We start from the raw sequence: 25,281 nt of genomic DNA, 5'->3' as shown, positions 1-25,281 counted from the left end.
CGAGGACACAGCTGTGTATGTTACTAAGCGTGAAAGTTCTGAAGCTGTAGAACTAGTAGAACGTGATGATGACACAGAAGAACTCATCCACAATATCCACCGCGCGCCGCCACCAGCTCCCGCATCTCACACACACGAGCGTGACTTTAGCACTATATTTAGCAACTTTCAAACCCTTTTAGAGGCTTTTTTCCATAGAATATACAAACTGACAAACCTAGCGACTTTTTTGGATAAACCTTAGCTATGGTTCAGTTGGAAGATGTCTCCAGTGCTGCCCCGCGAGCACGAGATCTGACTCCCAGCGCAGTGTCGCCTCTCTCGGCGTCTGTTCTGTGCAGCGAGCAGCAGAGAAGCACCGCATTCAGCTGGCCGTACCACAGCAGACTCGTCAGTAAATGAGTACAAAACAGCTTTTCCAAGCACTTGCCGCTAACTGATTGTTTGGAATTATAAATAATGAGCATAGTTCGTCTGTTAATATTATGCACTTTTTTTTATTTTTATTTAGTTTGTTACTCAGATGCAGGCAGTGCGCTGCATGAGACAAAAAGTAATATAGCCAAAACCACCGCATAGCCGCTCTTTAGTGTAACGTTAGATGCATGTTGATTTTATCAGACGATGTCGTGATTATAAATGAGTGACTCCTGGTTAACATGTAGGCTATTAATGAGTCGTGTTTAGTCACTATTTAGTGTGGAATTTTTGTACAATATTAGCGCATCATGACAGTAAAATAGGGCATTCTAAGTCAATCTACTGCGGTTTTTCTTCTCTCAATCAGTAGAAAATGTGGTTAACACCCGGTCATGCATGAAAAAAATAAATACCGTCATATACCGTGAAACCGTATAATTTTGAAAAATACCGTGATATAAATTTTTGGTCATACCGCCCAGCACTACTTTCATGTATGTTTACATGAAGTGAAGGGAAATTGTGATAAGAGCCTTTGGAAATACGTGGCACAATTAAGCACAAAATTAGGCACCCAATAGAATTACGGGGCACAGTTAAGCACAAAATTAAATTATAATCATAATATTATTAATTTAAATACAAATTTAAATGTCATTAATTTCTTTCTCACCCCAAACTTTTGAATGATAATGTATCACAGTTTCTACAACATCAAAGAAGAAAAAACAGTTTTCAACATTAATAATAAGAAATGTTTCTTGAACATCAAATCAGCATATTAGAATGATTTCTGAAGGATCATGTGACACTGAAGACTAGAGAATGATGCTAAAAATTCAGCTTTGTCATCACAGAAATAAATTACATTTTACAATATATTAAAATAGAAAACAAGGTCACACTTTATTTTAAGGTCCAATTCTCGCTTATTAACAAACCATTAACTTTGCCTCAATAAACTCCTAATTTGCTGCTTATTAAAAGTCAGTAGTTGTTAAGTTTAGGTATTGGGTAGGATTAGGGATGTAGAATATGGTCATGCAGAATATGTGCTTTATAAGTACTAATAAACAGCCAATATGTTAATAATAGGCAAGTGCTACCAAAAAAAATAACGTTTGGCAGTTTTTACTGTTTTTTTGATCAAATAAATGCAGCTTTGGTGAGCATAAGAGACCGCTTTCAAGAACATTAAAAATCCTTTAATAGTATTTCGGTGGTCTTTTTAAATGTTCTTCTGCAGTCTCGGGGAAAACTGTCCCTGGAATCCCTGGAGGCACAAGACCCGGAGCAGGAAAGATCGGCCGCATGATCGCTGAGGAAGTGATGGAGATACAAAGGTGAGCTGATCGGTATACACAGTTCAAGTCTAATAATCTGAAAGCGAGTCATGATCTTGGTGACACTGCAGCTGGTTTTACCTGTTATTGATATGATTGACAGGATAAGAGGCTCATCTCCCTCGAGTTGTGGCTCAAGTCCCCTCAACATCTCCAACAGCACACCCCCTCCTGACACATCCTCACCGGGGGGCAGGAAGGTAACATTTGTGCTTCACTTACAGGGACACTATGACCCCATGATTTTCATGATACAGAAAACATGGACAGAATCATAGAATTCCTTCATAAAAATGGAATGTAGAGTAGAGAGGAATGTCACAGAAATTGGCAAATTTTGGATGAATAAATATTATAGGGCTGTACATTTAATCAAATCACGATATGGACTAGTGTCTGTGAATATAAAAGTGAAAAAAAAAAAAAAAAATGCTATTGAAATAAGCATGTTCTGCCCGTCTCAGAGTGAATGAGTGGCACAGTTTTGTCGACTACTGTACATGTACTAAAACACACATGATGTTTGTGGTGTTTTCAGTGTCTGTCGTCTCACTATAAGAGGACATGAACAAATAAACTTCATCTCCAGAGCTACTCTGAGTCACTTCACCAGCATTTCACCTTTTCATTTGAAATTTCTCTGAGGCTTTCATGACGACTTGTCAAAAGAAACGTTTGGCTTAAAGAGATTGTGACAAAAATCAATTATTATGTTACAGCAGAATGCACTTCTCAAAGTAATAATGATGATAAAATCATTAAACTTTATTTTTTTTAAGGAATATCAGGAATATAGGTTTTCTTCCATGTATTAATGTTAACATTGAATCTGTTGTTGTGCAGCAAAAAATAAATAAATAAATCTCATATGGTCCTAAAAATGTTTTGTTAAATTGTATGTTTCATGATTTCAATTAATTAAGCATGCCTTTTTGATTACTAAAATTGAATTAGACTTACTTAATTTGACCGTTAAAACACAATTCAAATAAAATAAATAAATTGAATCCAGAATAATTAAAAAAAAAAAGGTTCATACGACCCTAAAAACAGTTTTTTTTTTTTTTTTTGGTTTGTTTTTTGTTAAACTAAGTTTTATGATATCAATTAATTAGACATGCTTTTTTGATTACTAAATTTAATTAGATATGCTTGTTGATTACTAAAATTTGTAAAAAGGCCTATATATGCCATCCAAAAAAAATGAAAATTCTCTCATCATTTATTCACCCTCATGCCATCTCAAATGTATATCTCAGATGTATTTCTTTCTTCAGATAGATAGAAATGGGAACATTTAAAGAAACTGATTTGACCGCTCTTGATTGGAATGGGTTACCTTTGTGTTTCCTTTGTTGTTATTGAAGCTAAAAATCTAAAAATCTTTCTTTTCTTCTTAAGAATAAAAAACTCAAATACATCTGGGTAAAATGAGGATAAAAGATGTGAGAATTCATTTTTGGGTGGAGTATCACTTTAAGGTTTAGTCTCTAACAAACATATTTAGACGTACAGAAAGTTCATGTAACGTTACATTAATGTGATAATATAAATGTAATAGCATCTGACTTTTTCCCCTTACTGCTCAGATTTCAAATGGTGGAAGTCCAGACATTCCTTCAGCAGGGGTGATGTCGGGCCAGGACAGCATAGGCTATCCTTACTCTAACAGCTCGATTTTAAGTAAGTTTTAAAGGTGATCTTATCACCGATTGGTCAGTGTTGCTTTTGAACAGTTCGCAATACTGTCTCTGATCTGCAGGTGATCAATCACACATCGGTATTGGAGACATCATGGACGAGCCGGGGTCCAGCAGCCCCAGCAACGATGAGGCCGCCATGGCCATCATCATGAGCCTGCTGGAGGCGGATGCAGGTCTAGGAGGTCCCGTGGACTTCAGTGACCTGCCCTGGCCTCTGTGAGAGCCCTGAAGAAGACCTTCAACCAATCCTAACGGGGTACGACATCAATCCATCTCACTCGCGTTCAAACCAGCCATGACCCTAACAATCTACGTATGTGGACAGATTTTTTTGTTGGTGACATTACGTTTGTTTTTGACACGGTGCCTCGGGTAGCTCCACCCACAGCAAAATCTCATTGGTCCACAGCCTCATTCTACAACTGTGTCAAATTAGTGATTTTGTCACTATTTCACTTTCATTGAGGACAAAAGATTTTATTGCACCTGGTTGGGACACAATGTTAGATCGCTCAACATCTTACAACACCTATTATTAGTGCTGGTATGGTGTATAAGGACATTGTTGTTTCAGTCTATGGAATGTCAACTAAATACCACAAATCCTGTTGGGCTTACAGATTTTTTTTTTTTATCCACCTCAGCATTTCTGATCTTTATTGTGTTTCTGCATATTTGCTTATTAAAAATCAATGTGTATCATAGATATGTGTATACTAACATGTACAAGTATTTTATCGGAATGTACATGATTGAAATGAACCGAAAGGGAAGCAATATATTTTTTAAAATAAAATAAAAAAATATATATATATTTCTTTCCCTTTACATTGTTTTTTTTTTTTTTCGTACCCATGATTCACGTAGAAATGGAACAGTTTTTTAGTCCTTCCAACTGAAAAGGTTTGAAGTTGAGACCCATTTTGTCATATGTGACCCTGGACCACAAGACCAGTCATAAGTATCATTTTTTTTTGTTAGGATAGGACAATATTTGGCCGAGATACAACTATTTGTATATCTAGAATCTGAGGGTGCAAAAAATTCAAAATATTGAGAAAATCGCCTTTAAAGTTGTACAAATTAAGTTCTTAGCAATGCATATTACTAATCAAAAATTAAGTTTTGATATATTTACAGTTGGAAATTTACAAAATATCTTCATGGAACATGATCTTTACTTAATATCCAAATGATTTTTCGCATAAAAGAAAAATCAATAATTTTGACCCATACAATGTATCAACTAAACTATGTAATCCAAAAGGCTATTGCTACAAACATACCCCAGCGACTTCAGACTGGTTTTGTGGTCCAGGGTCACATATTTCATAACTTTTTAAAGATGCCGATCTAGCAGTTGATAATTAAATTAACTGCTAATAGTAAATGCTAAATTTAAGGTTTAGTCAGTATTTTAGCTAGTGTTAGATCACTGTTTGTTTATCGTGTACTTTTAAGTACCAATAGCACCATGGTGTTAGGTGCTACATTGCACTGGCATGTTACAGTAACTTGGCTCAGCCTGATTGACTCTTGAGTTTTATGTGTATTTTACCATGTATTTATGTTTATGTATGTTTTGATGACTTTCAGAGAGCAAGCTACACAATAATTAATTCCCTTACCTGTCCAACCAAAATAGAAACAATTTGGGGATCACTACTCAGGATTTTCTCCAACATCAAATATTTGCAACTTGTGCTATTGTTTTTTTGTCTTCGGCCATACAGGTACTGATTCCCCCATTTTCCTCATTGGTAAAGCATGAAACATCAATTACGAGTCATTTACAAGGCAGAAAGCTGAAGCCATTCAGTTGCGTGCAAGTTCAAGATTATTTGCGATTCATGTATAGATTTCACATCTGAAAGAGAGGCGTACATTCATTTTATGAATCACACGTACATATATTTGAGAGATGATCGTAAGATCAAATTTAGGATGGTTTCTATGCAACATTTTATAAACGAGGCCCAAGGTGACCATTTGAGTATAATAAACTCATTGTCAACCAGTTTGAGATGATTTGATGGTATGTTAAGATGGGTTCACTGCTCAGCAAAAGTACTCAGATAGGCTACGGCGTTTAAACAATGCTCAATTGGTACTAAGAGACCCAAAATGTGCCAAGAAAATATTCGCCCCACCATTACAGCGCCACCAACAGCCTGAACCGTTGACACAAGACAGGTTGGATTCATGCTTTCATGTTGTTTACGCCAAATTCTGAACCTGCCATCTGAATCGCAGCAGAAATCAAGACTTATCAGACAAGGCAATGTTTTTCTACTCTTCATTGTCCAATTTTGGTGAGCCGTACAAATTATAGCCTCAGTTTCCTGTTCTTAGCTGACAAGAGTGGCACCCGGTGTGGTCCTCTGCTGCTGTAGCCCATCTGCTTTAAGGTTCAATAAGTTGTGCATTCAGAAATGCTCTTCTGCATACCTTGTTTGCAACGAATGGTAATATGAGTTACTGTGTCTTTCAATCAGCTTGAACTAATCTGGCCATTCTCCTCTGAACCTCTGGCATCAACAAGGCACAGAACTGCCGCTCACTGGATAAAATCACTTTTTCAGACCATACTGATGATACTAGGTTGTGCATGAAAATCCCAGTAGATCAGTGGCCTGTAGCACGAAGCGAGATGAACAAACTCAGAGTTGCAGAGTAAGTTCTTAGTTGACAAAACCCGATAAAGCCAACCTGGTTTAGATCAGGTCCAGCGGGCTCACAAATCTTGATATAAACATACTCTGTCAACTCAGAGTTTGAACCAGAGTTTGTGATTAACTCTGGAGCACGTGCAGCAAACAGCCAATCACACGAAGCGTGGAGAGCATCAGCTGGATTCACTTCTCGTGAGAGTCAGCACAATTCACTTTTCTGCTGAAGATTAAGAAGATGTCGTTATTAAAAATTTAATACATTTAAATGCATTTACAAGGCAGGAATAAACACTGCTGTTGCAGCAAAAGTTTGAGAAGGCAGCAGAAAATGAAAAAATGACTATGCAAAGGAATCAACTGAAATTAATTGCTTATATAGTTTCACACAGAGATCAAAAGGAAAACATAAGTTTAGTCATTTTAAAAGTTGGGATATATTAAAGCTTATCTATATGTATTGTAGGATCAGAACGAGTCAGACAAACTAAGATTCCATCAGAACATCGAAACATGAGCCGAAATTCCAGAAGAGGCCCCAAGAAAACAGGACAACGTCATAAATCAGATTCCTTGCTCCAACCTCTGAAGGAAGCCTAACCAACAAGCCTCTTCCAGAACAGCTTGCAACATTAAGACAAAAGAACACTTACTGATAAGTCCAACGCAGGAAGGAGATCGTCAAATTTGGGGCAAATAGTCAAGATTAATGGTCAAAGAGATGGCCATCACACGTGTTCCACAAGAGAAAGCACGGGCTTCTTTAGATTGACTTTTCCCTCACACATACAAGACAAAGACTGAGACTGAAATTCTTTAGGAGACCTTTTAACCTCTCTCTGGTCTTCACCGAACATATCCCTATGTCCTACATAGAACTACACAGAGACTTTCTTTTTCATATGCACATAAAATCATCTTAAAAGGACATTGCTAGGCATAACACTATATTATGTATGTAACCCACACATTAGACTATCATGTTTTAAGCACATATTATGTATGTCTTTTGTATAACTATTGAATGACTTTAAGGTTTATTCATGTTTGGTATGTATGAGCTTGACAATTCTAGCTTGAAACGTTTCTTCCAATTGATTCTTTGTCAAATGTATCATATTCTGGTTATAGAAACCACATCCAAAAGTACACTTGTGTAAAAGTATAGAGTGTAAAATTCGGATAATGTGACTGATAACATGCTGATTTATGATGGAAGGAACAACCCTAGCTAAGATAATAGCCTATCTAATTGGTCAAGACACCAGATGGGATGTGTCCATAAGCCGAGTTTAAAAACTCAGGACCCCATCAAATCTCCCCTTCTCGCCCTTCTCTCTCTCTTCTCGCCTTCCACGCCTTGTCTCCGAGTTCAACTCGAGCCTGTGACCGCCTCAAAACTTCAACCAGACCAACTCTGCAATCTCCCTTCAACGACTACTGAACTTCCAGCCAATCACCAACTCGGGAAACCCCTTTTCCTGCAACAACGACGACAAAAGGGAATCCTTGCAACACAAAGGCAACGCCAGCAAGTACCTCCAGGTCTAACTGAACTGGCGCATTTAATATAAATTCTAGCCTAATTGAGAAACTCAATGCGAGGGTTAATTACGTGATTGATGGTTGTTCAGGTCTATGTGATAGCACATATTGCTATAAACTTGGGATTTCACTTTCTCATTCTCTAAACTCCTCCTTTCTCTCTTTCTGCAACGTATGAATGTGTGATTGCTTGTGTTCATGTGTTAGATTAGTTTATGTCTTAGGTTTATATAAATAAAGTCGTATTTATATTTAAAAGAGAAGTATCTTGTGTTTTGTGCTTACAAGTTAATGTCTTAATCTGCCGATCTTGTTACTGTGCTTATTAATAGTGTTTTCACTATATTTTGGATTTTAATATCCAGTGCAGAATTAATGTTATGCGGCTCGTTCAGTGAATCGCTGCCGACTCAGTGATCAGCCGCAAAACAGTGATTCTGTTCAAATTCCCTATAAAATCATAAATGATTCCCTTTGAGCTAAATTAAATTATATTTATGTATCAAACCCTACAGTATCTATATTTTATTTTATTTAAGTACAAAACTTAAAATTAATTGCCACTTCATATAATAACTATATATATTATATGAATAATAAACAAATATAATTAATATATTAAAACATAATAAGTAGCCGCAAAAGTCGGGCAATTTGGTCTCTAAAATTCGAACTGCTTTAATTTGGAGCGAGATATATGGGGGAGTGGCTTCATTACATCAGATGAATGTTACTTTGCTCACAGCTGATTGGTCCAGTTTGGGTTTGCGCTCTCTTAGTAGCCGTGTAACATAAGTTACCATGGTGACGAAACCCGCTCAAAACCAACTCATCTTCTTGAGCTCGAAAAATCAAGAGTTTGCTCAAACTAAACGTGAACTTATCTGGGTAAAAACTGAAACTGGCTGCTTCATGCTACAAGCCACAGGAGTTTCTGTAATACTCAGACCAGCCCGTCTGGCACCAACAACCAAACAATGAATTGGTTTTGACATTATGTTCTCTACAAACATATAAAATCGGCATATTTTACAGTAAGATCTGCTTTTAAACTGAATACCAAGAATTCCTTTGTTGTGCAGTTTTTGTTGTGCAAAAGTGTACAGATAGTAAAATGGCTCTAGCCAATTCTATTACAATGTATTTTGGTTCTCAAATCCTCTGCATTTATTCTGTTACTTGAACTATTTTTTGCCCCATGTTTTACACAATCATAACTCTTTCTATTATAATCTTTGGCATCAGCGAAACACCAAAAGCAACCGAAAATCAAACTTCACATCAAACACTGTACATTACATTATATATCTTTATTAATACAATGATTTTCAAGCGCTTGAACAGACAGCTATTGAGCAGATAAATTAAGGTCGATCTAAGAAAAACACTGCATTCATTCACCAGGCAAATGGACCTCCTGTGGAGACACAGGGGTTTGAGGAGATCAAGGGGAGAGCTTTGCAAAAGAAGAAGTGGCACCAAACCCAAATGCATCAAGTGTAAAGAACTTCAAAATTATAATAATTCAACTCATTGCACTAATAATATAGTAAAATGGAAAAGAACAATAGTAATAATTATAATCATATAACAGGCCCAATTACAAAAGAAGTGAGGTTGATAACTTCATTTCAAACAAACAAAAATAAATTTCCTTTGGTCAAGTAAAAAAAGAGAACAGCGAAGACGGAACAGGAGAGCACTGCCCATGCCAGTATCCCAAGTCCATGATGTTGTTGTTTTTTTTTCCTTTTTTTTTCTTTTTCTTTTTAAATACAGTAACTAGACAGTTGAGGCTCTAAGGCTGTGGAGGAGGTGCAGAAGGCAATCTGGTTATAGTGTCACTCTGGTTCATGCTGCAGCATGCTGTGAAGGGGCATCTGCTCTCAGACGGCAGGTGAGGGGGCGTCGGGGTCAGGCTCGTTGTTGAAGTTGTTGCTGTAGTGGTGGCCGGGGGGAGGTTGGTTGGGAAGAATGTCCAGTTCATCCACTTGTGGTCCAGGATTCATCACCACAAGCTGGTCCTGGGGAATGTCTGCCGCGGCTGCTGCCAGGTTCGTGATGGACTTGCTCTTCACGCACTGGAAGTCCACGTGTCGACTCTTGCCTTCCTCCTTCTCCCAGGACATGCGGATGAAGGGTCTTTGGACGTAGTTGTAGATGACTTCAGGCCGGCCACCAGGGCGCTTTTTCACTTTCTCTTTGTATGTTGGATAACCTGTTGGATAAGCAGATTTGATATTCAAAGTTGTGATCTTCTGATGTGGGTCATAACCATTGTAGAAAAGTTCATTAAAATCCTGTCATTTTATTTACCCTCATGCAAAACCTTGCCCTTACTTGTACCTTTCAAATCAAATATGGCACCTTTCGTAGAAGAAGACTGATCGGCAAAATTTGGCCATTACGTATAGACCCAATTGTACTGACTCTGCTTTGTGTATGTATAGCAGACCATTTCTGACTTCAAATTTGTAGTGCATTTTAAGGAAATATTGTGAAAAAAAGTTTGTGAAATTTGTGTGCATCTCATTGGCTATTATTACATTTTGGCCATCAGCCATCCTGCTTTGTAGATATACAAATAATACCTTTTTATACATGTCAATATAATGTTAGATTTGAATACAATAACAAAAATCTTGGTTCTCAGATGTGTCATGACCAAATGTCAAACCTGATAACGGTTACCGTATTTGATTCATTGCCACTTCAGAGAATAAACATTTTGGGGTAAACTATCCCTTTAAATTGTTAAAATGAGATTGTACCTATTCATTCAAATATGCAATGTGGTAAAAATAGTATGAAGGACAAAGGATTCTTACCTTCGATACCCAGTCTAATTTTCTTCAGTCCTCGCTCTTTTAAAACTGATTTGGCTACATCACGGTTTTCAATGTACTTGAAGAAACGATACAGTTTTGTACTGTAGATAACTAAAAGGGAAAAAAAAAAAAAGTGTTTTAATATATTTGCTGAAGTTTCAGACAAAATCAATGCAGACGCATTGAAATTTTTGCAACCAAAAATAGATCACATACTTTTTGTCATGTAATGTTACATTTACATAAGGAATACCATTCAATGTCAAGTTTATTAATTGGCTAAAAAAAAATAACTCTAAAGATGAGCATTTTGCTAAACAGATGTACTATACTACATATTCATTATATTTTACTTAACATGTTGTCTTCATTATTTAATGTATGTTTTAATAAATCTTTTAACAAAAAACTTTTTAATTACAGCCACCGTTTAAAAGTGTAGATTTTAACCATGAATTGGAGTACATAAATATATCATTAAAATACTGATATAAAACTCCCATAGGTGTGACTTAACTTGTGCTGATATTTAAATATATTTTATTACTTATTTGATTATTAAATGAACTGTATTTTCAGTTTCCGGCTAAACAAAAACTTTACTTTCAGTTTCGATAAAAAATACATTTTGGTGCATCACTAAAAACACTTATGAAATGTTTTCAGGATAATACATAAGAGTGTGTGATTACTTTGTGAATACTCCTCTCCCATCTGAGGTGGGTACTCCTCATCCCAGTCCACTACATCATCATCTGTGAGCACAACTATGTGACACTCCCTCTCTCCGCTCTGAGCGCTTGCCACCATCAGAGGAAGCACCATCTCCTCCAGATAGAACTCAAACTGCCGCCGAGCGCCGTCATTGGACAGTTCATGCATCAGGGCACCTGAAGAGACAAACCTGGTCAATAAACAAAAACCTGAGGAAAACCAAAGCAGGCAAATCTGGCATTTTGTGAAATATGAGGCAGAAAACATTGTTAAAACACCACAGTTGTCAGATCACAGTACTGATATGGACACTGACAGAAGAATAAAGGAATAGTTCATCCAAAAATGAAAAATAGTTATCTATCCTCTAAAATGCCTTAATGATGGATTTGTTTCTTACAAACACAAAGCTTCGCACAAGACATTAATTGATAGACTGGAGTCACGTGGATTACTTGTGAATTACTGCAATGTTTTTATCAGCTGTTTGGACTCTTATTCTGACGGCACCCATTCACTGCAGAGGATACATTTTACATTTGTGAGCAAGTGATGTAATGCTACATTTCTCCAAATCTGTTCCGATGAAGAACCAAACGCTACATCTTGGATGGCCTGAGGGTGTGTAAACTTTCAACAAATTTTTATTTTTGGGTGAACTATTCCCTTAATGTGAGTCTCGCATATCAGGAAGAGCATTTCAGGAATTACTCACTCAGGTCTCGGCACTTGATAGTACTATAGTCAAAAGAGATGCACAGATAGTCGCACGCTTCCCTCAGCTCTGGAATGGAGATTCCATCAGGACAACGGATTATCCCAGATTTATAGTAATCCTGCCAGTTACAAAAAGAACAGACAACACAAAAGAAGCCATTACAGAAGCTGCATTGCTTAAATATAAACATGGATGTAAGGCAGATTCACGTGCAGTCGTGAACTGCTGCTCACTGTCAGCTAACTGGAGAAGTGGTAATAATTTTTAAAGGTCCCATGACATGCTGCTTTTTGGATGCTTTTATATAGGCCTAAGTGGTCCATAGTACTGCATCTGAAGTCTCTTTCCCGAAATTCAGCCTTGGTGCAGAATTTCAGTCACTACGAGCCAGTCCCACAATGAGCTTTCCTTAGACATGCCATTTCTGTGTCTGTAGCTTTAAATGCTAATGAGGAGGAGAGAGGCGGGGCAAGGTGGAGGGTGGGTGTGTGGCCTTAACCAGCTTGCGGCCACGGTACCATGCGCTAATGTTGACAGTGGATGTATCGCAATGGCTCGTAGACATGCAGTCGTTTGACCCAGAATCTGATCCGGATGGAGAAGCACAGGATGAAGAAGTTGCAACTCAGCGGCTGCAGCAGGATGTCTTCGAATGGTTAGTTTAAAATATTGTGTCTGGATACGGTACTTTAGTTGGTTTGTTTATGTATGCTGTTACAGTTATTATTATGTAGCTAATGCTAGCCTACGTTGTTGGCTTCTCATGTTGCTCTGATTTGCCATGCTTCGCTCGTTTGCAAGCCATGATGTCTCTCGAGGAAAAAAAAATATTGCGCTCACCTCGCACGGTCGTAGCTCATTTTCTCATGGGCTGGCAAAGCAGAGAAAGGGGAGGTAACCTTTCCCCGTATGACAACATAAAGGGAAGATTCCAGATTGGGCCATCTGAGCTTTCATTTTCTCAAAGGCGAAGCAGGATACCCAGGGCTAGGTTTACACCTATCGCCATTTCTAGCCACTGGGGGACCATAGGCAGGCTGGGGGAACTCATATTAATGTTAAAAAACCTCATAAAGTGAAATTTTCATGCCATGGGACCTTTAACCTAACACAAAAGGTCACAAAATATTACAAAATGTATTGTAATATTGTAAATACAGTATCTCACAAAAGTGAGTACACCACTCACATTTCAGCAAACATTTTAGTATATCTTCTCAAGGGACAATACTACACAAATGAAACTTGGATATATTTTAGAGAAGTCAATGTGCAGCTTGTATAGAAGTACAAATTTACTGTCCTCTAAATATAACTCAAGATGTAGCCATTATTGTACAAATAACTGGCAACAAAAATGAGTACACCCTAAGTGAACATGTCAAAACTGTGTCCAAAGTGTCAATATTTTGTAGGGGCACCATTGTTAAGACATACTTGGCCACTCCATCACCTTCACCTTCAGCTTCATCAGCAAGGCAGTTGTCATCTTGGTGGTGTGTTTGGGGTCGTTATCATGTTGGAAAACTGCAGTTCGGCCCAGTTTCTGAAGGGAGGGCATCATCTTCTGCTTCAGAATGTCACAGCACATGTTGGAATCCATGTTTCCCTCAATGAACCGCAGCTCCCCAGTACCAGCAGCACTCATGCAGCCCCATACCATTATGCTACCACCACCATGCTTGACTGTAGGCAAGATGGCGTCACCACACATGCTGGACACCATCTGAGCCAAACAAGTTTACCTTAGACTCATCAGACCACAGGACATGTTTCCAGTAATTCATGCTCTTGGACAGGTTGTCTTCAGCAAACTGTTTGCAGGCTTTTTTGTGAGCCAGCTTCAGAAGAGGCTTCCTTCTGGGATTACGGCCATGCAAGCCGACTTGTTGCAGTGTGTGGCGTATGGTCTGAGCACTGACAAGCTGACCTTCCACTTCTGCAACCTCTAAAGCAATGCTGGCAGCACTCATGCATCTGTTTTTTTGAAGCCAGCTTCTGCACCTGAAGCACAGCACAAGGACTCAACTTCTCTGATCGACCCTTACGAGGCCTGTTCCGAGTGAAACACGACTTGGAAAACCTCTGTATGACACTGGCCACTGTACTGTAACTCAGTTTTAGGTTGTTACTGATCTTATAGCCTCGGCCATCTTTGTGGAGAGCAACAATTCTAATTCTCAAATCCTTAGAGAGTTCTTTGCCATGAGGTGCCATGTTGAACATCCAGTGGTCAGTATGAGAGAATTGTACTCAAAGCACCTAATTTTAACTGCTCTAAAACAAGATACACAAATTTGTATAGTTCTGTCAAGCATACAAAAACACGAACATGATCAATAGGACATGTGGCTTTGCACGGTTAAATGACGTATAGCTGTTATCACTTAGGGTGTACTCACTTTTGTTGCCAGCTTTTGGAAATAATGGCTGTATGTTGAATTATTTTCAGAGGACAGTACATCTGTACTGCTATACAAGTTGCGCATTGACTACTCTAAAATATATCCAAGTTTCATTTCTATAGAATTGTCCCTTGAAAAGATATACTAAAATGATTGCCGAAATATGAGGGGTGTACTCACTTTTGTGAGATACTGTATTTTCTTAATCACTCAGTTCAAGCAATAATCTCTCACTTAAAGTTAATCTTTAAAAACACCAATAATGTAATAACAGTTAAATATAATCTTTAGCAAATATCATAATAAATAGCCCATTTTTTTGTATTGCTTTTGTATGCTTAAAGGTGCAGTAGGACATCTTGGAAAATGCTAACTTTAGTCTGATAGCACTGAAAGCGGACGTCCTGCCCTCCCTGCAAATCGCCGTCCAAAGCCACGCCTCCTGAAGGCATAAACGCACACAGACCAGACGACCAGTGTCAACATTACTACAATACATCATGTCATTCACCGGTGAGAAAACTTTATAGTACAGTTAGTAAAAGCACTACAATACCAGGAAGGAAGATCGGGTTGTTGATGTTTGCCTGCCATTCTCGCTCTGTCTGCATAGCGTACGTGAACGCATTGATGACGTATCCTGTCTGCGCGAAGGTTTTCAAATACATATGTTGACAGGCAGGAAGGAAAGTCAAATCAAAATACTCGGAACGAGACGAACATTTCTTGGTCCTACGCCTTCCATAGTATATATAAATACATTTAGACCACTTAACTTAATGATTGCTATCAGGATGTGAAGAGACTTTCAACCAGCATAATAATTTTTTTTTTGAAGACAATCACCTATTGCACCTTTAAGTTTGCTTGCAGTATTTAAAATTATTTCATTATTATTATTATTATTTACATAAAGCATAAAACTTCAATATCAGCTGTTTCATGAGGTTAGCATCCATTACATGAAAATAATTTTCAGCTTATCATATCAGACAAACTTTTAGTATCAGAAACATATGCACATCCTTGACACGTTAGAGCCAAAGTGCTCACAAAGGTGATGCAGATTCAAATCCCACTCCTGATCCCCTCTTCCACAAAAATAATGATTATTGTATTGCATTTAAATTGGTTCTGCAAATAGCATGCTCCTCTGTTCAAGTTCTCACACTCAACACATCCTCTCTCTGGATTACTAGTCAGTGTCATTGTTTGAATGCATTCATCTGATTTCATCGATTGTCTACAGCACTCTGAGCTACAGCAGCACAATGAACAGTGTCCCGAGACACATAACAGACACTGCAACGAAAGATCATTACAGCAGGATATACAGCAAAGCTGATGACAGGCTTATGCTGCACTTAACGTCATTATTTAAAAGCTGTTGCTGGAAGCTCATTATGAGATGTTCCCAGAGCCGAAGCAGCCCACAGTGAAAGCCTGTGACTAAACCACAGACCTGTCTCAAACACTAATTTACCCATACAAATCAACTATTAGACTTTATCAGTGCACTGTATCCAAATTAATAAGCATAAAATGTTGTCATTTGTCCTGCTACCTAAACACATCCATTTGAGTCCATTTGGGATTTCCTTGTTAAAGATGCTTAGGATAAAATTTTTCTTTCTGAAACCAAAGCTAAGGATTTGTGACAGACTGGAGCTTCTTAAGTGGGTCTCATACTGCACAAGAAGCACCACGCAGGACAAGTAACGGGTATCATATATAAAATGAATCACTCTACACATGTATTTTGTCCGCCTGCAGCATTGACCAGCTTTAATGTGTGCAGTAAGAAAGTTAAGGTGAGATGTCGAGTGACCTACCAGAATGGCTCTAAACACAGTGGAGCTGATGCCCTCTGCCACCTCATATTCTCCTTTCTCATTGGGCCGGGTGAAATTGTGTTCCCGTCCAGATCCAAACATTCTACCAAAAAAAAACAGAAATATGTATTAGCAATAGACAGATTACAGATTATTTCAAGGCTGAGATAAATTAAATGGTTAATTCTGTCATTATATACTCTCTTATATATTTATAACTTTACTATAAAGTAATAAATGGTTCAACAAAAGTATCATATTGAGAAAGGGATAGTTCAGCTATAAATTTAAATTATAGCAATTTCTCACACTCATGTCGCACCAAACCCATAAAACATAATCTTCAAAACACAAATCTAGATATTTTTAATGAAACCTAAGAGATTTCTGTCCCTCCATTGAAAGTCCATGCAACCAAAACTTAAAAGATCCAAACAGGTTATAAAAGGCATTGCAAAACAAATCCATATGAATCTTATGAAGAAATTGTTCTAGTGCTTGACGCACAAGACGAATGAGTTTTTACCATAGGTCATGTGCTATGTGTGTCAATCATTGTTTAGATAAGCCTAAATTAAATCTGGTCGGATTACTTGATTCATATGGACTTGTGGAAGCCTTTTTGGATCCAAGTTTTGGTGACTTGGACTTTCAATAGATGAACAAAAACATGTTTCTTTAAAAATATCTTAATTTGTTTCAAATGTCTTATGGGTTTGGAACAACATGAGGATGATGATGTTGAGAGAATTTTTGGGTGATCTATCCGTTTAAACTTAGGTATGTAAAAACAGGAATTGGATACAGCCCAACTCAAAGTAAAAACTCTTGAAACATTATTATCAGCAAAATACGATACTGATCAACCTCTAATTCATATGTATTGATATGTGTATGTAAACCGTTTTATTTTGAATAAAACATGTCTTAAGAATTTAAACGTGCGGTTTCCCTGTTGAATGTGTTACCCAGACTGTTTAATCAAGTAAAATAATCGTTAGATACATGATTTATTTGGAGACTCCGGGTTTGTTCTGCATGAATAAATTATATTCACTTTATTTGTGCAGGTCTTAAAAAAAGCACTCTTTCAAAGTCTTAAATTTGATTTTAAAACCCTAAGTAACATGTCCTATATGCATTTAGATCACATTTAAAAAATTCAGAAAACATTTCTGGGAAATCTGCAAGCCAGGCAGATTAGCATTAACATTACAAATGTGCTCAAAAATATTTTCAACTGCCTCTGAATGTGTTGTGAGTGATTAGATCAAAAAAATGATTTGCAGCCCACTTGTATTTATCAAATCAGACACGATTAATCTTCATACTAGGTGTAAATGAGGTCACACATGTTTTAAATGACATGAAGGTGATTAGACACCTTCAAGACAGAACTGTTTGACAGATGATTGGTCTTGTCTAACCTGCCCAGCATGGTGTTGGGCTGTGCTGTGAAAATCGAGGAGTCCACCACGAAGCGAGTGTTGTCCACAATAAGTGTGACCTTCTCTGATGTGCGGATGCTGCGGGCTCCATCTTTGACATTCTCGTAGACGAAGACCATCTCACCGGGGACCATGCTCTTGTATGTGCCCTCCGAGCTGGACAAGCTACTGTTGCGGCTGCTGGCCACCCCACTGCTGCTGCTGCTGGGAGAGATTCTCTGAGGCCTGGGGCTGCTGGGCCGAGATGAGCCGCCCTCGCGATCTGCTCACGTGACACATATGACATGATGACAAACCATGGAACTTAAATGAAGAGCCACATCGGACCTAAACGACAAAAAGCATATTCTCACCACTGTTGTGTTGGCGTGTGGGTGAGGTCACGTTGCGAATACAGGGTGTGAGCTGGCCTTCTCCACGCTCGTGTGAGGAGTCCCGAGAGCGATCGCTGGAACGACGTCGATCCCTGGATCGGTCACAGCCTCCACTGGCACCATGCATGTTCATTTTCACCTGGACAGCCTAACACATCTGGCCACTACAGGAAGCGAAAAAGAGCGAGACATCTCAGAAAACACCTCTGAAGACAAGACCAAGAGTCATAATTCAGCAACTCAAGAGGAACGAACTCCCCGAGTAATTTAAGGTGAAATGGCTCCCACTACACCACAGAGAGCAAATGTCAGGATTGTTCACATCTCTGCATAGTAAAACTGAGACCAGAGTCATTATAGTTAACTAAGACCATAAAAAAGCATTTTTGTTACTTGAAATAAAATAAACATTAACTGGAAAAAAAAAAAAAACTTTTCTCATTTTCATTTAATTTAATCTAATCAAATAAATAAAATGGAAATAATTAAAGTTATATTAAATAATTATTATACAGACATTTTTAAATTACTGTCAACTAGGCTAATATATATTGACAAAAACACAAAACTAAATTTTAGTTAAAAAAAATAAATTAAAATTAAATTAAAATGAAAACAGAATATAAAAATGAAAACACATACATACATATATATAAAAAACTAATAATTAAAAAAAAAAAAAATAGTATCTCAATGATCCTAAAATAACAGTGAATGAGATTCATGTTTTCATTTCAGTAAAATGCTTGCTGCATTGCTCAAAAAGACTGATTTATTGTTAAGATTTGTTTTCCCTTTTATCATTGTTTTAGTTTATAAATTTGTAATGAATCAAAATACTGAATCCAGAAAAATTAAAACAGGACTGCCAGAACTTTTTACATGAGACAGTTCAGAACTAAAAGCATTAGTACAGTATAATGTATCCATAAATAGCACCCTTTGTCATATACAACAACTAGGCCTATGCAAGTGTGCTGTAAAACAAGGACATAGTCACTGAAAAGGTAAAAAAAAAAAAGGGGGGGGGTGCAGATAAACAAATAACACATTCCCAAGACACCCTTTAATGTAATTCACAACACCACATTTATGATACTTCTTTATGCCAGACGCTCAGACTACTAATATACAAATAAACAACAGAGTGAATAAGGCGGCAGATGAGAGCGAGCGGTCACACAGGATTGAGAAAGGGTGTGTTTGAACGGCTTCTGTTCCAGTTGATCAGGAAGTGCCTGGGGTAAATTCAACTGGATGTCATGACTGTAACACAGGTGAAACGGGGCCTGGGCCCGGGTGTTTGTCACACTACTGACTCACTGTGTGCATACACACCTGTGCAACATAAATGAACAAAACAGCACTATTGTACTACCATAGCTTTTGGTTGTCCATTGTTGAAGTAATCACACAGTACCATGATAAATATTGAAGTACCATTGTATTACCATCTGATACATCACTGTACCATGGTAAGGACACTTTGAAAGTCAAATTATGTGTCTAACATATGGAATCATAAAACTTTTGGGACAAATAACCATTAAGATGGGATATGAATCAGACATTTGTGTACAGCACCACTCCCTCTGTGCACAGCGCTTCTGTTTTTTTTGTTGTTGAAAACTCAGGAAATTCCGAAGATAGTTGTCCATTTAAACCAGTCCCTTAAAATAAAACAACAAATACAGAGAGACAGAGACCACCCCTTTCTTCCTCACCCATGCAGTGAGCAAAAACATAGCTGAGGACTTCTGATAAACCCTTGGCTAGTTTCTCACTCCTACATAAAGTGCCAAGTACCATATATTCTACTCTAGATAACAAAGGAATCAGTGAAGTAAATAAAAACATTGTTGCCGCACAAAATTATAAATCAAAGGTCTTATAAAATCTCTAAAACCACAAACTGTTAACCTTTAAATCCGTAGGTTAAGTGACTCAAGTAGATAAACCAGTAGGTTTAGTAAACACTTACAAGGAAGGGAATTGCTACATTTATCATCCTGTAGTGTGTGTGAGTAATCTGCAGTGTTTACACACATTTACACAGCTCATGTGACAATGGCTGTGCCTCAACGATACAAGCAGACCATTCATTCAGATTTTTTTCCTCATAACCTCAGATAATGTCATTAATTGACAACCAATGTACTGCTTTTAACACAGCAATCACTTTTACATTGTTTATTTGCTAACAGAAATGTTTGGGCATTCAAATTAAGTCACAATTAAACATTTCTAAATGTTATATATCATGTTTAGTATTTAAATATTTTTAATTTTTAAGTGTGACAATCCTCTGATGCATATGGTCGAATCCGTTCAACAAAAAGCCATTTTGTAACATAGAATAATATATTATATTACAAACACACCATTTAGTGAAAAGAGAATGGGAAATTACTATATTCTTTACTGTATAAGTTTAGTAATTTTAACAAGAATATACATATACACACACACACACACACACACAATACAGTTAAAACATGTTATTTAGTCAACCTTATTAAATTAAATTTGCCTTACCACATAAAAAAAAAATTATCCTACATTTAAAAAGAAAACGTATGTAATGTTTTAGAGGTATTTTAATCTAAAGCTTTATTGTTTACTCTAAAGATCTGGTAACAACACCTACCAGTTTTAGTTTTATATTATATACTTTTAATAAAAAAAAAGTTATTACGTTGTTTTGAAGTAAAAAGAAACAATGTTTTTCTATGTAAACTATTAATTCATGCATCAGAGGGTTAAGTGTGTATATAATTTGAAAGCCAGGTGAGAATATATGTGGATAGAGACATTTCATAACATTATTCATTTAATTTAAAATGTTTTTTAAAGCTCTTGTGATCTGATAGCCAAAAGCGACAGGACTGACACCCATCCAACTGATCAATGACTGATCGAAGTTTCGCGGATGGCGAAGAGTCGATACATGACAATAAAGAGAAAAAAATTAATAAAATACCAACAACCGCTATCTGCTTCGCTCGCTCATTAAACAGCGATCTGTAATTAAATGTGCGATTACATGTATGGTGTAAAGCAGCGGGCTCATCTTCACACACAAAACCTCGGCGGACGTTACAGAACTATTAGCTAGCCACCGAAGCTAACCAACAAAACAACAGACGCTTAGATTACGAATTAAACAAATCCTTACCTTTTTACAGTGTCGTGAGCATAGTTTGTAAAGCAGCTAATTACTGGTGTTCTCCCGTGAGGTAAACAGACAATAATAACCATCAAAATTTCAAGAGGACCATCAGCTTTTTCTGAAAAAGCGAATTTGATCTCCACTAACTGTCTGCTGACAGGAAACGCGACTTCGCTGAAGTATCGCGAGAATTGCGTCATGTAGTTAATGGGTTTTATAAAATTTATCAGATTACAAGTTAAACATAAGGAGAAAGAAAGAAAGAAAGAAAGAAAGAAAGAAAAAGAAAGAAAGAAAGAAAACACAAAGTAAGTCAGTCTAGTTTGTTCTGTAATATAGTGTATAATTAAACACATCCAGTTGGTCCACATTTTAGTGCAATTGTTGGATGTCTAAAAATAAATACAAATATTTTTTGAAAGTACATTTAAAAAGTCAGTACAGTACTGAACTGAAACGAAAACAGTGAGAACAGAGAGGCCTACTACAAGGTTAAGACATTGTCCTTTGTATGTCCTACACAGTTTCTGAACAATATGTTTAAATATCTAAACAACAACATTTATTTACAAATAAATAAATAAAACTATGTGAAAATAAATTAAAAAGACATTAGGTAAAGCAGTGCACATTCTTTCTCCGAGTACAATAGTATATTTTAATTGACACTTACTGTGTCCTCCTCCTGCACTGACGTTACTGAGAAAACACTTTTCATTATTTAGAGTTCATTAGCTTTTCAGAAACATCAGTTTTGACAATGTCAGTTCAAGATACACGCCGCACCTTCCTCCTTTCTTAAACGTCTGATAGATGGGCCGTTGGTTTTCCCTTTTTGCTCCTTCTGGGAGTCATTTATTGAGGGGATGAGGATATTGTTGAGCTTCAGCTGAAGCCAATCCTGCCTTTCTAACATCTCCTTGTGCTCCCGAACATTGTGCATGAGCTGAACTTCACTGATCGACCTCTTGCTGTTGCAGATGGAGATACGGAGTGATCAGATTTGAAATGAAATCACAAAACTAAAAACAACACCAACATCTTGGACCAATATGTTGCATCCTATTCTCTCTTACCTGATTGGTAATCCCTCCAGATATAGCAAACTGCAAAGACCCCACAGCACAATAATAAGCATGATTTTCTCCAAAGAACGTATGGGTAACATAGTGATACCTGTAGAGTAAGTTAAGGATAAGATACGTTTTATAACTTACAAGATAGAGTGTCCATGATAGAGAGATATTGGCCTCTAAACTTACCAAGTCTTGTTGTCTTTTATTTGACTGCTTCTGTATTTTGTAGCTGCTTTGCTGAGAGGGTCCATCTGTTGTTTGGTGTCGTATTTGTGCGTTGGGGCTACTCTTCCTCTTTTTATACGCACAAGCCCCCTCCCGTTGGTCATTGATGAGCTATCTCCATTATTGATGGTGATGTCATCCATGCTTTGATGGAGACTGGCATGCACATGACGACACATGGCTACCAACACCCCCACTAATTCTGTTTTCAACACCTTGGTCAAGACCCCCGTGATCACAGTCCTGGAGAACTAGTGCCATGTACGGCTATGATGGTCAGGCAGGGTGCCACCTTCGACAAAGTAAGTATATATTTCATTATATTATGACCAGAGACTCAAAACACAGTCTCAAACACTCTTAAAAATGAATTAGGAATCACTTTTACTTATTTTAATTAAGTATTCTTAATTATTACACCAAAGACAGATTTTAAATGTGTTTAAATATATTTTTATATAATTATTTCATTTATTTTATTTTATAAATTTTTTTTGAGTAGAATGCTGCATTGACAATAAAGGATTCAATCAGATTTTTTCCATATTATTATTAATGGTCACTGCAAATGTTACTTTCACAAATTCACACATTGAAACTGATGTATTAGTGGCACTGTTGAGAAACGACAAATAGAACCTGTCTACTTAAAAAATAAATAAATAAATAAATCCTTTGGCAAGGATGATATTTTTGTTTATATAGCAAACATTTTTACCCAGCTACTTATTTTTCATATTAACATGATTCCCTAATTTAATTAGAATGCAGAGTAAATTCTGTACCTCATTTCTTGTGTTGTTCATAACAGATTATATGATTGGAGCATATGAATTACTGTTTTAGGTTTGTTTTTGTTTATTTCTTGCGGTTTACCAGGTCAGACAAAATAAAATAACAGTTTTCTGTCAGACATCATTGTGCAAGCGAGGTCCACCTGAAGTTTAAGTGATCTATGAGAGGTGTATAACCTTGTCATACTCTCATGGGACACATTAGGTAACCATGAGAGAAGTTTTCTAAATGTGGAAGAGGAATGAGTGTGTCATGACACATGCAGTAAGTCCTAGCAAGTAACCAAACTGAAAGAACCAAAACAAATGTCTATTATATCAATGAAAACGTTAAAGGAATTTTGATTATATTACCAGCACTTTGTACCTAAAGTGAATTATAATTTCCATAATTCTTCAATACCCTTGTCAGCACTACACAGAATCTGAATTGAAATTATATATAATAAATACTTTAAAATAACAAATAATATTTAACAAAACTTATTTGTTTAGCATCTTTCATACAGCATAGCATAAATTGCTCCACTAAACAATTATAGGTACAAAAATGAAATAGATAGATAGATCAGAGCAAGTTGATTTTACCCTAATTGCTTTTTTTCTTTACAACCCAAATTCCGGAAATGTTGGGACACATTTTTTAAATTTGAATAAAATGAAAACTAAATGACTTTCAAATCACATGAGCCAATATTTTATTCACAATAGTACATAGAGAACATAACAAATATTTAAGTGGAGACATTTTACACTTTTATCCACTAAATGAGCTCATTCCAAATTTGATGTCTGCTACAGGTCTCAAAAAAGTTGGCACAGGGGCAACAAAGGGCTGAAAAAGGGACAAGGCCAAAGACCTTTGTTGGATTCCCGTGTTCTTCGGGCCCTCAGACGACACTGCATTACTCATCGGCATGATTCTGTCAATGACATTACTAAATGGGCTCAGAAATACTTCCAGAAACCACTGTCGGTAAACACAATCTGCCATGCCATCTGCAGATGCCAACTAAAGCTCTATCATGCAAAAAGGAAGCCATATGTGAACATGGTCCAGAAGTGCTGTCGTGTCCTGTGGGCCAAGGCTCATTTAATATGTTTCAAAGTGGAAAAGTGTTCTATGGTCAGACGAGTCCAAATTTGACATTCTTGTTGTAAACCTCCGAGCTAAAGAGCAGGGAGACCTTCCAGCGTGTTATCAGCGTTCAGTTCAAAAGCCAGCATCTCTGATGGTATGGGAAGCTTACATGTTTTGGAAGGCACTATGAATGCTGAAAGGTATATAAAGGTTTTAGAGCAACATATGTTCCCCTCCAGACGATGTCTGTTTCAGGGTAAGCCTTGTGTATTTCAGCAGGACAATGCAAAACCACATACTGCAGCTATTACAACGGCTTCGTAGTAGAAGAGTCCGGGTGCTGAATTGGCCTGCCTGCAGTCCAGATCTTTCACCTAAAGAGGACATTTGGCGCATCATTAAACAAAAATACGTCAAAGACGACCACAAACTCTTCAGCAGCTTGAAACCTATATCAGGCAAGAATGGGACCAAATTCCAACACCAAAACACCAGAAACTCATAACCTCGATGCCCAGACGTCTTCAAACTGTTTTGAAAAGAAGAGGAGATGCCACACCATGGTAAACATGCCCCCGTCCCAACTATTTTGAGACCTGTAGCAGGCATCAAATTTGAAATAAGCTCATTTTGTGCATAAAATTGTAAAATTTCTCAGTTTAAACATTTGTTATGTTATCTATGTTCTATGGTAAATAAAATATTGGCTCCTGTGATTTGAAATTCTTTTAGTTGTCATTTTATTCAAATTTTGAAAACGTCCCAACATTTCCGGAATTCGGGTTCTACATTTACAATGCATACACATAACTTATTAAGATAATAAAAAAACTGAAGGACAAATACAAATATAAGTAATATGCATAGCAATGAAAATGTACATTGTGGTGCTGAATCGCGTAGTGGTAGTATAGAAAACAGTATTGGTCCCAACACA

At 37.1% G+C, this 25,281-nt stretch overlaps 3 protein-coding genes and 1 long non-coding RNA gene across 10 annotated transcripts in view; 2 read left to right on the top strand and 2 right to left on the bottom strand.

Moving 5' to 3' along the window:
• The window catches only part of bmal1b (basic helix-loop-helix ARNT like 1b), a 33,220-nt gene extending 25,330 nt beyond the window's left edge, over positions 1-7,890 (top strand). For 3 of the 6 annotated variants that reach the window (XM_058781470.1, XM_058781469.1, XM_058781471.1), the window contains 4 exons: positions 1,667-1,763; positions 1,867-1,963; positions 3,353-3,446; positions 3,526-7,888. In XM_058781470.1, the coding sequence (XP_058637453.1) occupies positions 1,667-1,763; positions 1,867-1,963; positions 3,353-3,446; positions 3,526-3,686 (449 nt within the window). In that variant the 3' untranslated portion in view covers positions 3,687-7,888. Of the gene's footprint in view, positions 1-1,666; positions 1,764-1,866; positions 1,964-3,352 lie in introns of all 6 variants that reach the window. The other 3 variants (XM_058781474.1, XM_058781472.1, XM_058781475.1) reach the window with 3 other exon arrangements.
• Positions 7,891-8,971: 1,081 nt separating this feature from the next.
• Positions 8,972-21,348, bottom strand: btbd10b (BTB (POZ) domain containing 10b). Of its 2 annotated transcripts, XM_058783176.1 has the most exons (10): positions 21,175-21,348; positions 17,979-18,163; positions 17,605-17,887; positions 16,178-16,280; positions 14,902-14,989; positions 14,720-14,787; positions 11,938-12,058; positions 11,201-11,398; positions 10,509-10,619; positions 8,972-9,898 (listed from the first exon to the last, which is right to left on the bottom strand). In XM_058783176.1, the coding sequence occupies exons 2-10, from the start codon at positions 18,130-18,132 to the stop codon at positions 9,567-9,569; spliced, it is 1,458 nt and encodes a 485-aa protein (XP_058639159.1). In that variant the 5' UTR covers positions 18,133-18,163; positions 21,175-21,348; the 3' UTR covers positions 8,972-9,566. The 2 variants fall into 2 exon arrangements, with proteins under 2 accessions (XP_058639159.1, XP_058639160.1); XM_058783177.1 differs by lacking the exons at positions 14,720-14,787; positions 14,902-14,989.
• Positions 21,349-21,464: 116 nt separating this feature from the next.
• On the top strand, positions 21,465-22,562 carry LOC131544712 (uncharacterized). Its single transcript, XR_009272205.1, has 3 exons — positions 21,465-21,476; positions 22,149-22,251; positions 22,474-22,562. It is a non-coding gene; the product is annotated as an uncharacterized LOC131544712 (long non-coding RNA).
• On the bottom strand, positions 21,471-22,505 carry pth1b (parathyroid hormone 1b). The gene is made up of 3 exons (XM_058783105.1): positions 22,431-22,505; positions 22,245-22,344; positions 21,471-22,139 (listed from the first exon to the last, which is right to left on the bottom strand). Exons 2-3 carry the CDS (start codon positions 22,334-22,336, stop codon positions 21,932-21,934), a joined length of 300 nt encoding a protein of 99 aa, XP_058639088.1. The 5' UTR covers positions 22,337-22,344; positions 22,431-22,505; the 3' UTR covers positions 21,471-21,931.
• Positions 22,563-25,281: the final 2,719 nt, after the last annotated feature.

This window comes from Onychostoma macrolepis, chromosome 07 (assembly GCF_012432095.1).
Source record: "Onychostoma macrolepis isolate SWU-2019 chromosome 07, ASM1243209v1, whole genome shotgun sequence".
NCBI classification, from domain to species: domain Eukaryota; kingdom Metazoa; phylum Chordata; class Actinopteri; order Cypriniformes; family Cyprinidae; genus Onychostoma; species Onychostoma macrolepis.
This window is presented reverse-complemented; position numbering and strand designations above follow the sequence as displayed.

Coding starts and splice junctions, on each gene's coding strand:
- pth1b (XM_058783105.1), bottom strand. CDS start 22,336: ATGTTACCCATACGTTCTTTGGAGAAAATCATGCTTATTATTGTGCTG. Junction 22,140..22,244: donor CTGGAGGGATTACCAATCAG/GTAAGAGAGAAT, acceptor CATCTGCAACAG/CAAGAGGTCGATCAGTGAAG.
- btbd10b (XM_058783176.1), bottom strand. CDS start 18,132: ATGAACATGCATGGTGCCAGTGGAGGCTGTGACCGATCCAGGGATCGA. Junction 14,788..14,901: donor CAACCCGATCTTCCTTCCTG/GTATTGTAGTGC, acceptor TTATGCCTTCAG/GAGGCGTGGCTTTGGACGGC. Junction 12,059..14,719: donor TTCAGTGCTATCAGACTAAA/GTTAGCATTTTC, acceptor TGTAACTGGCAG/GATTACTATAAATCTGGGAT.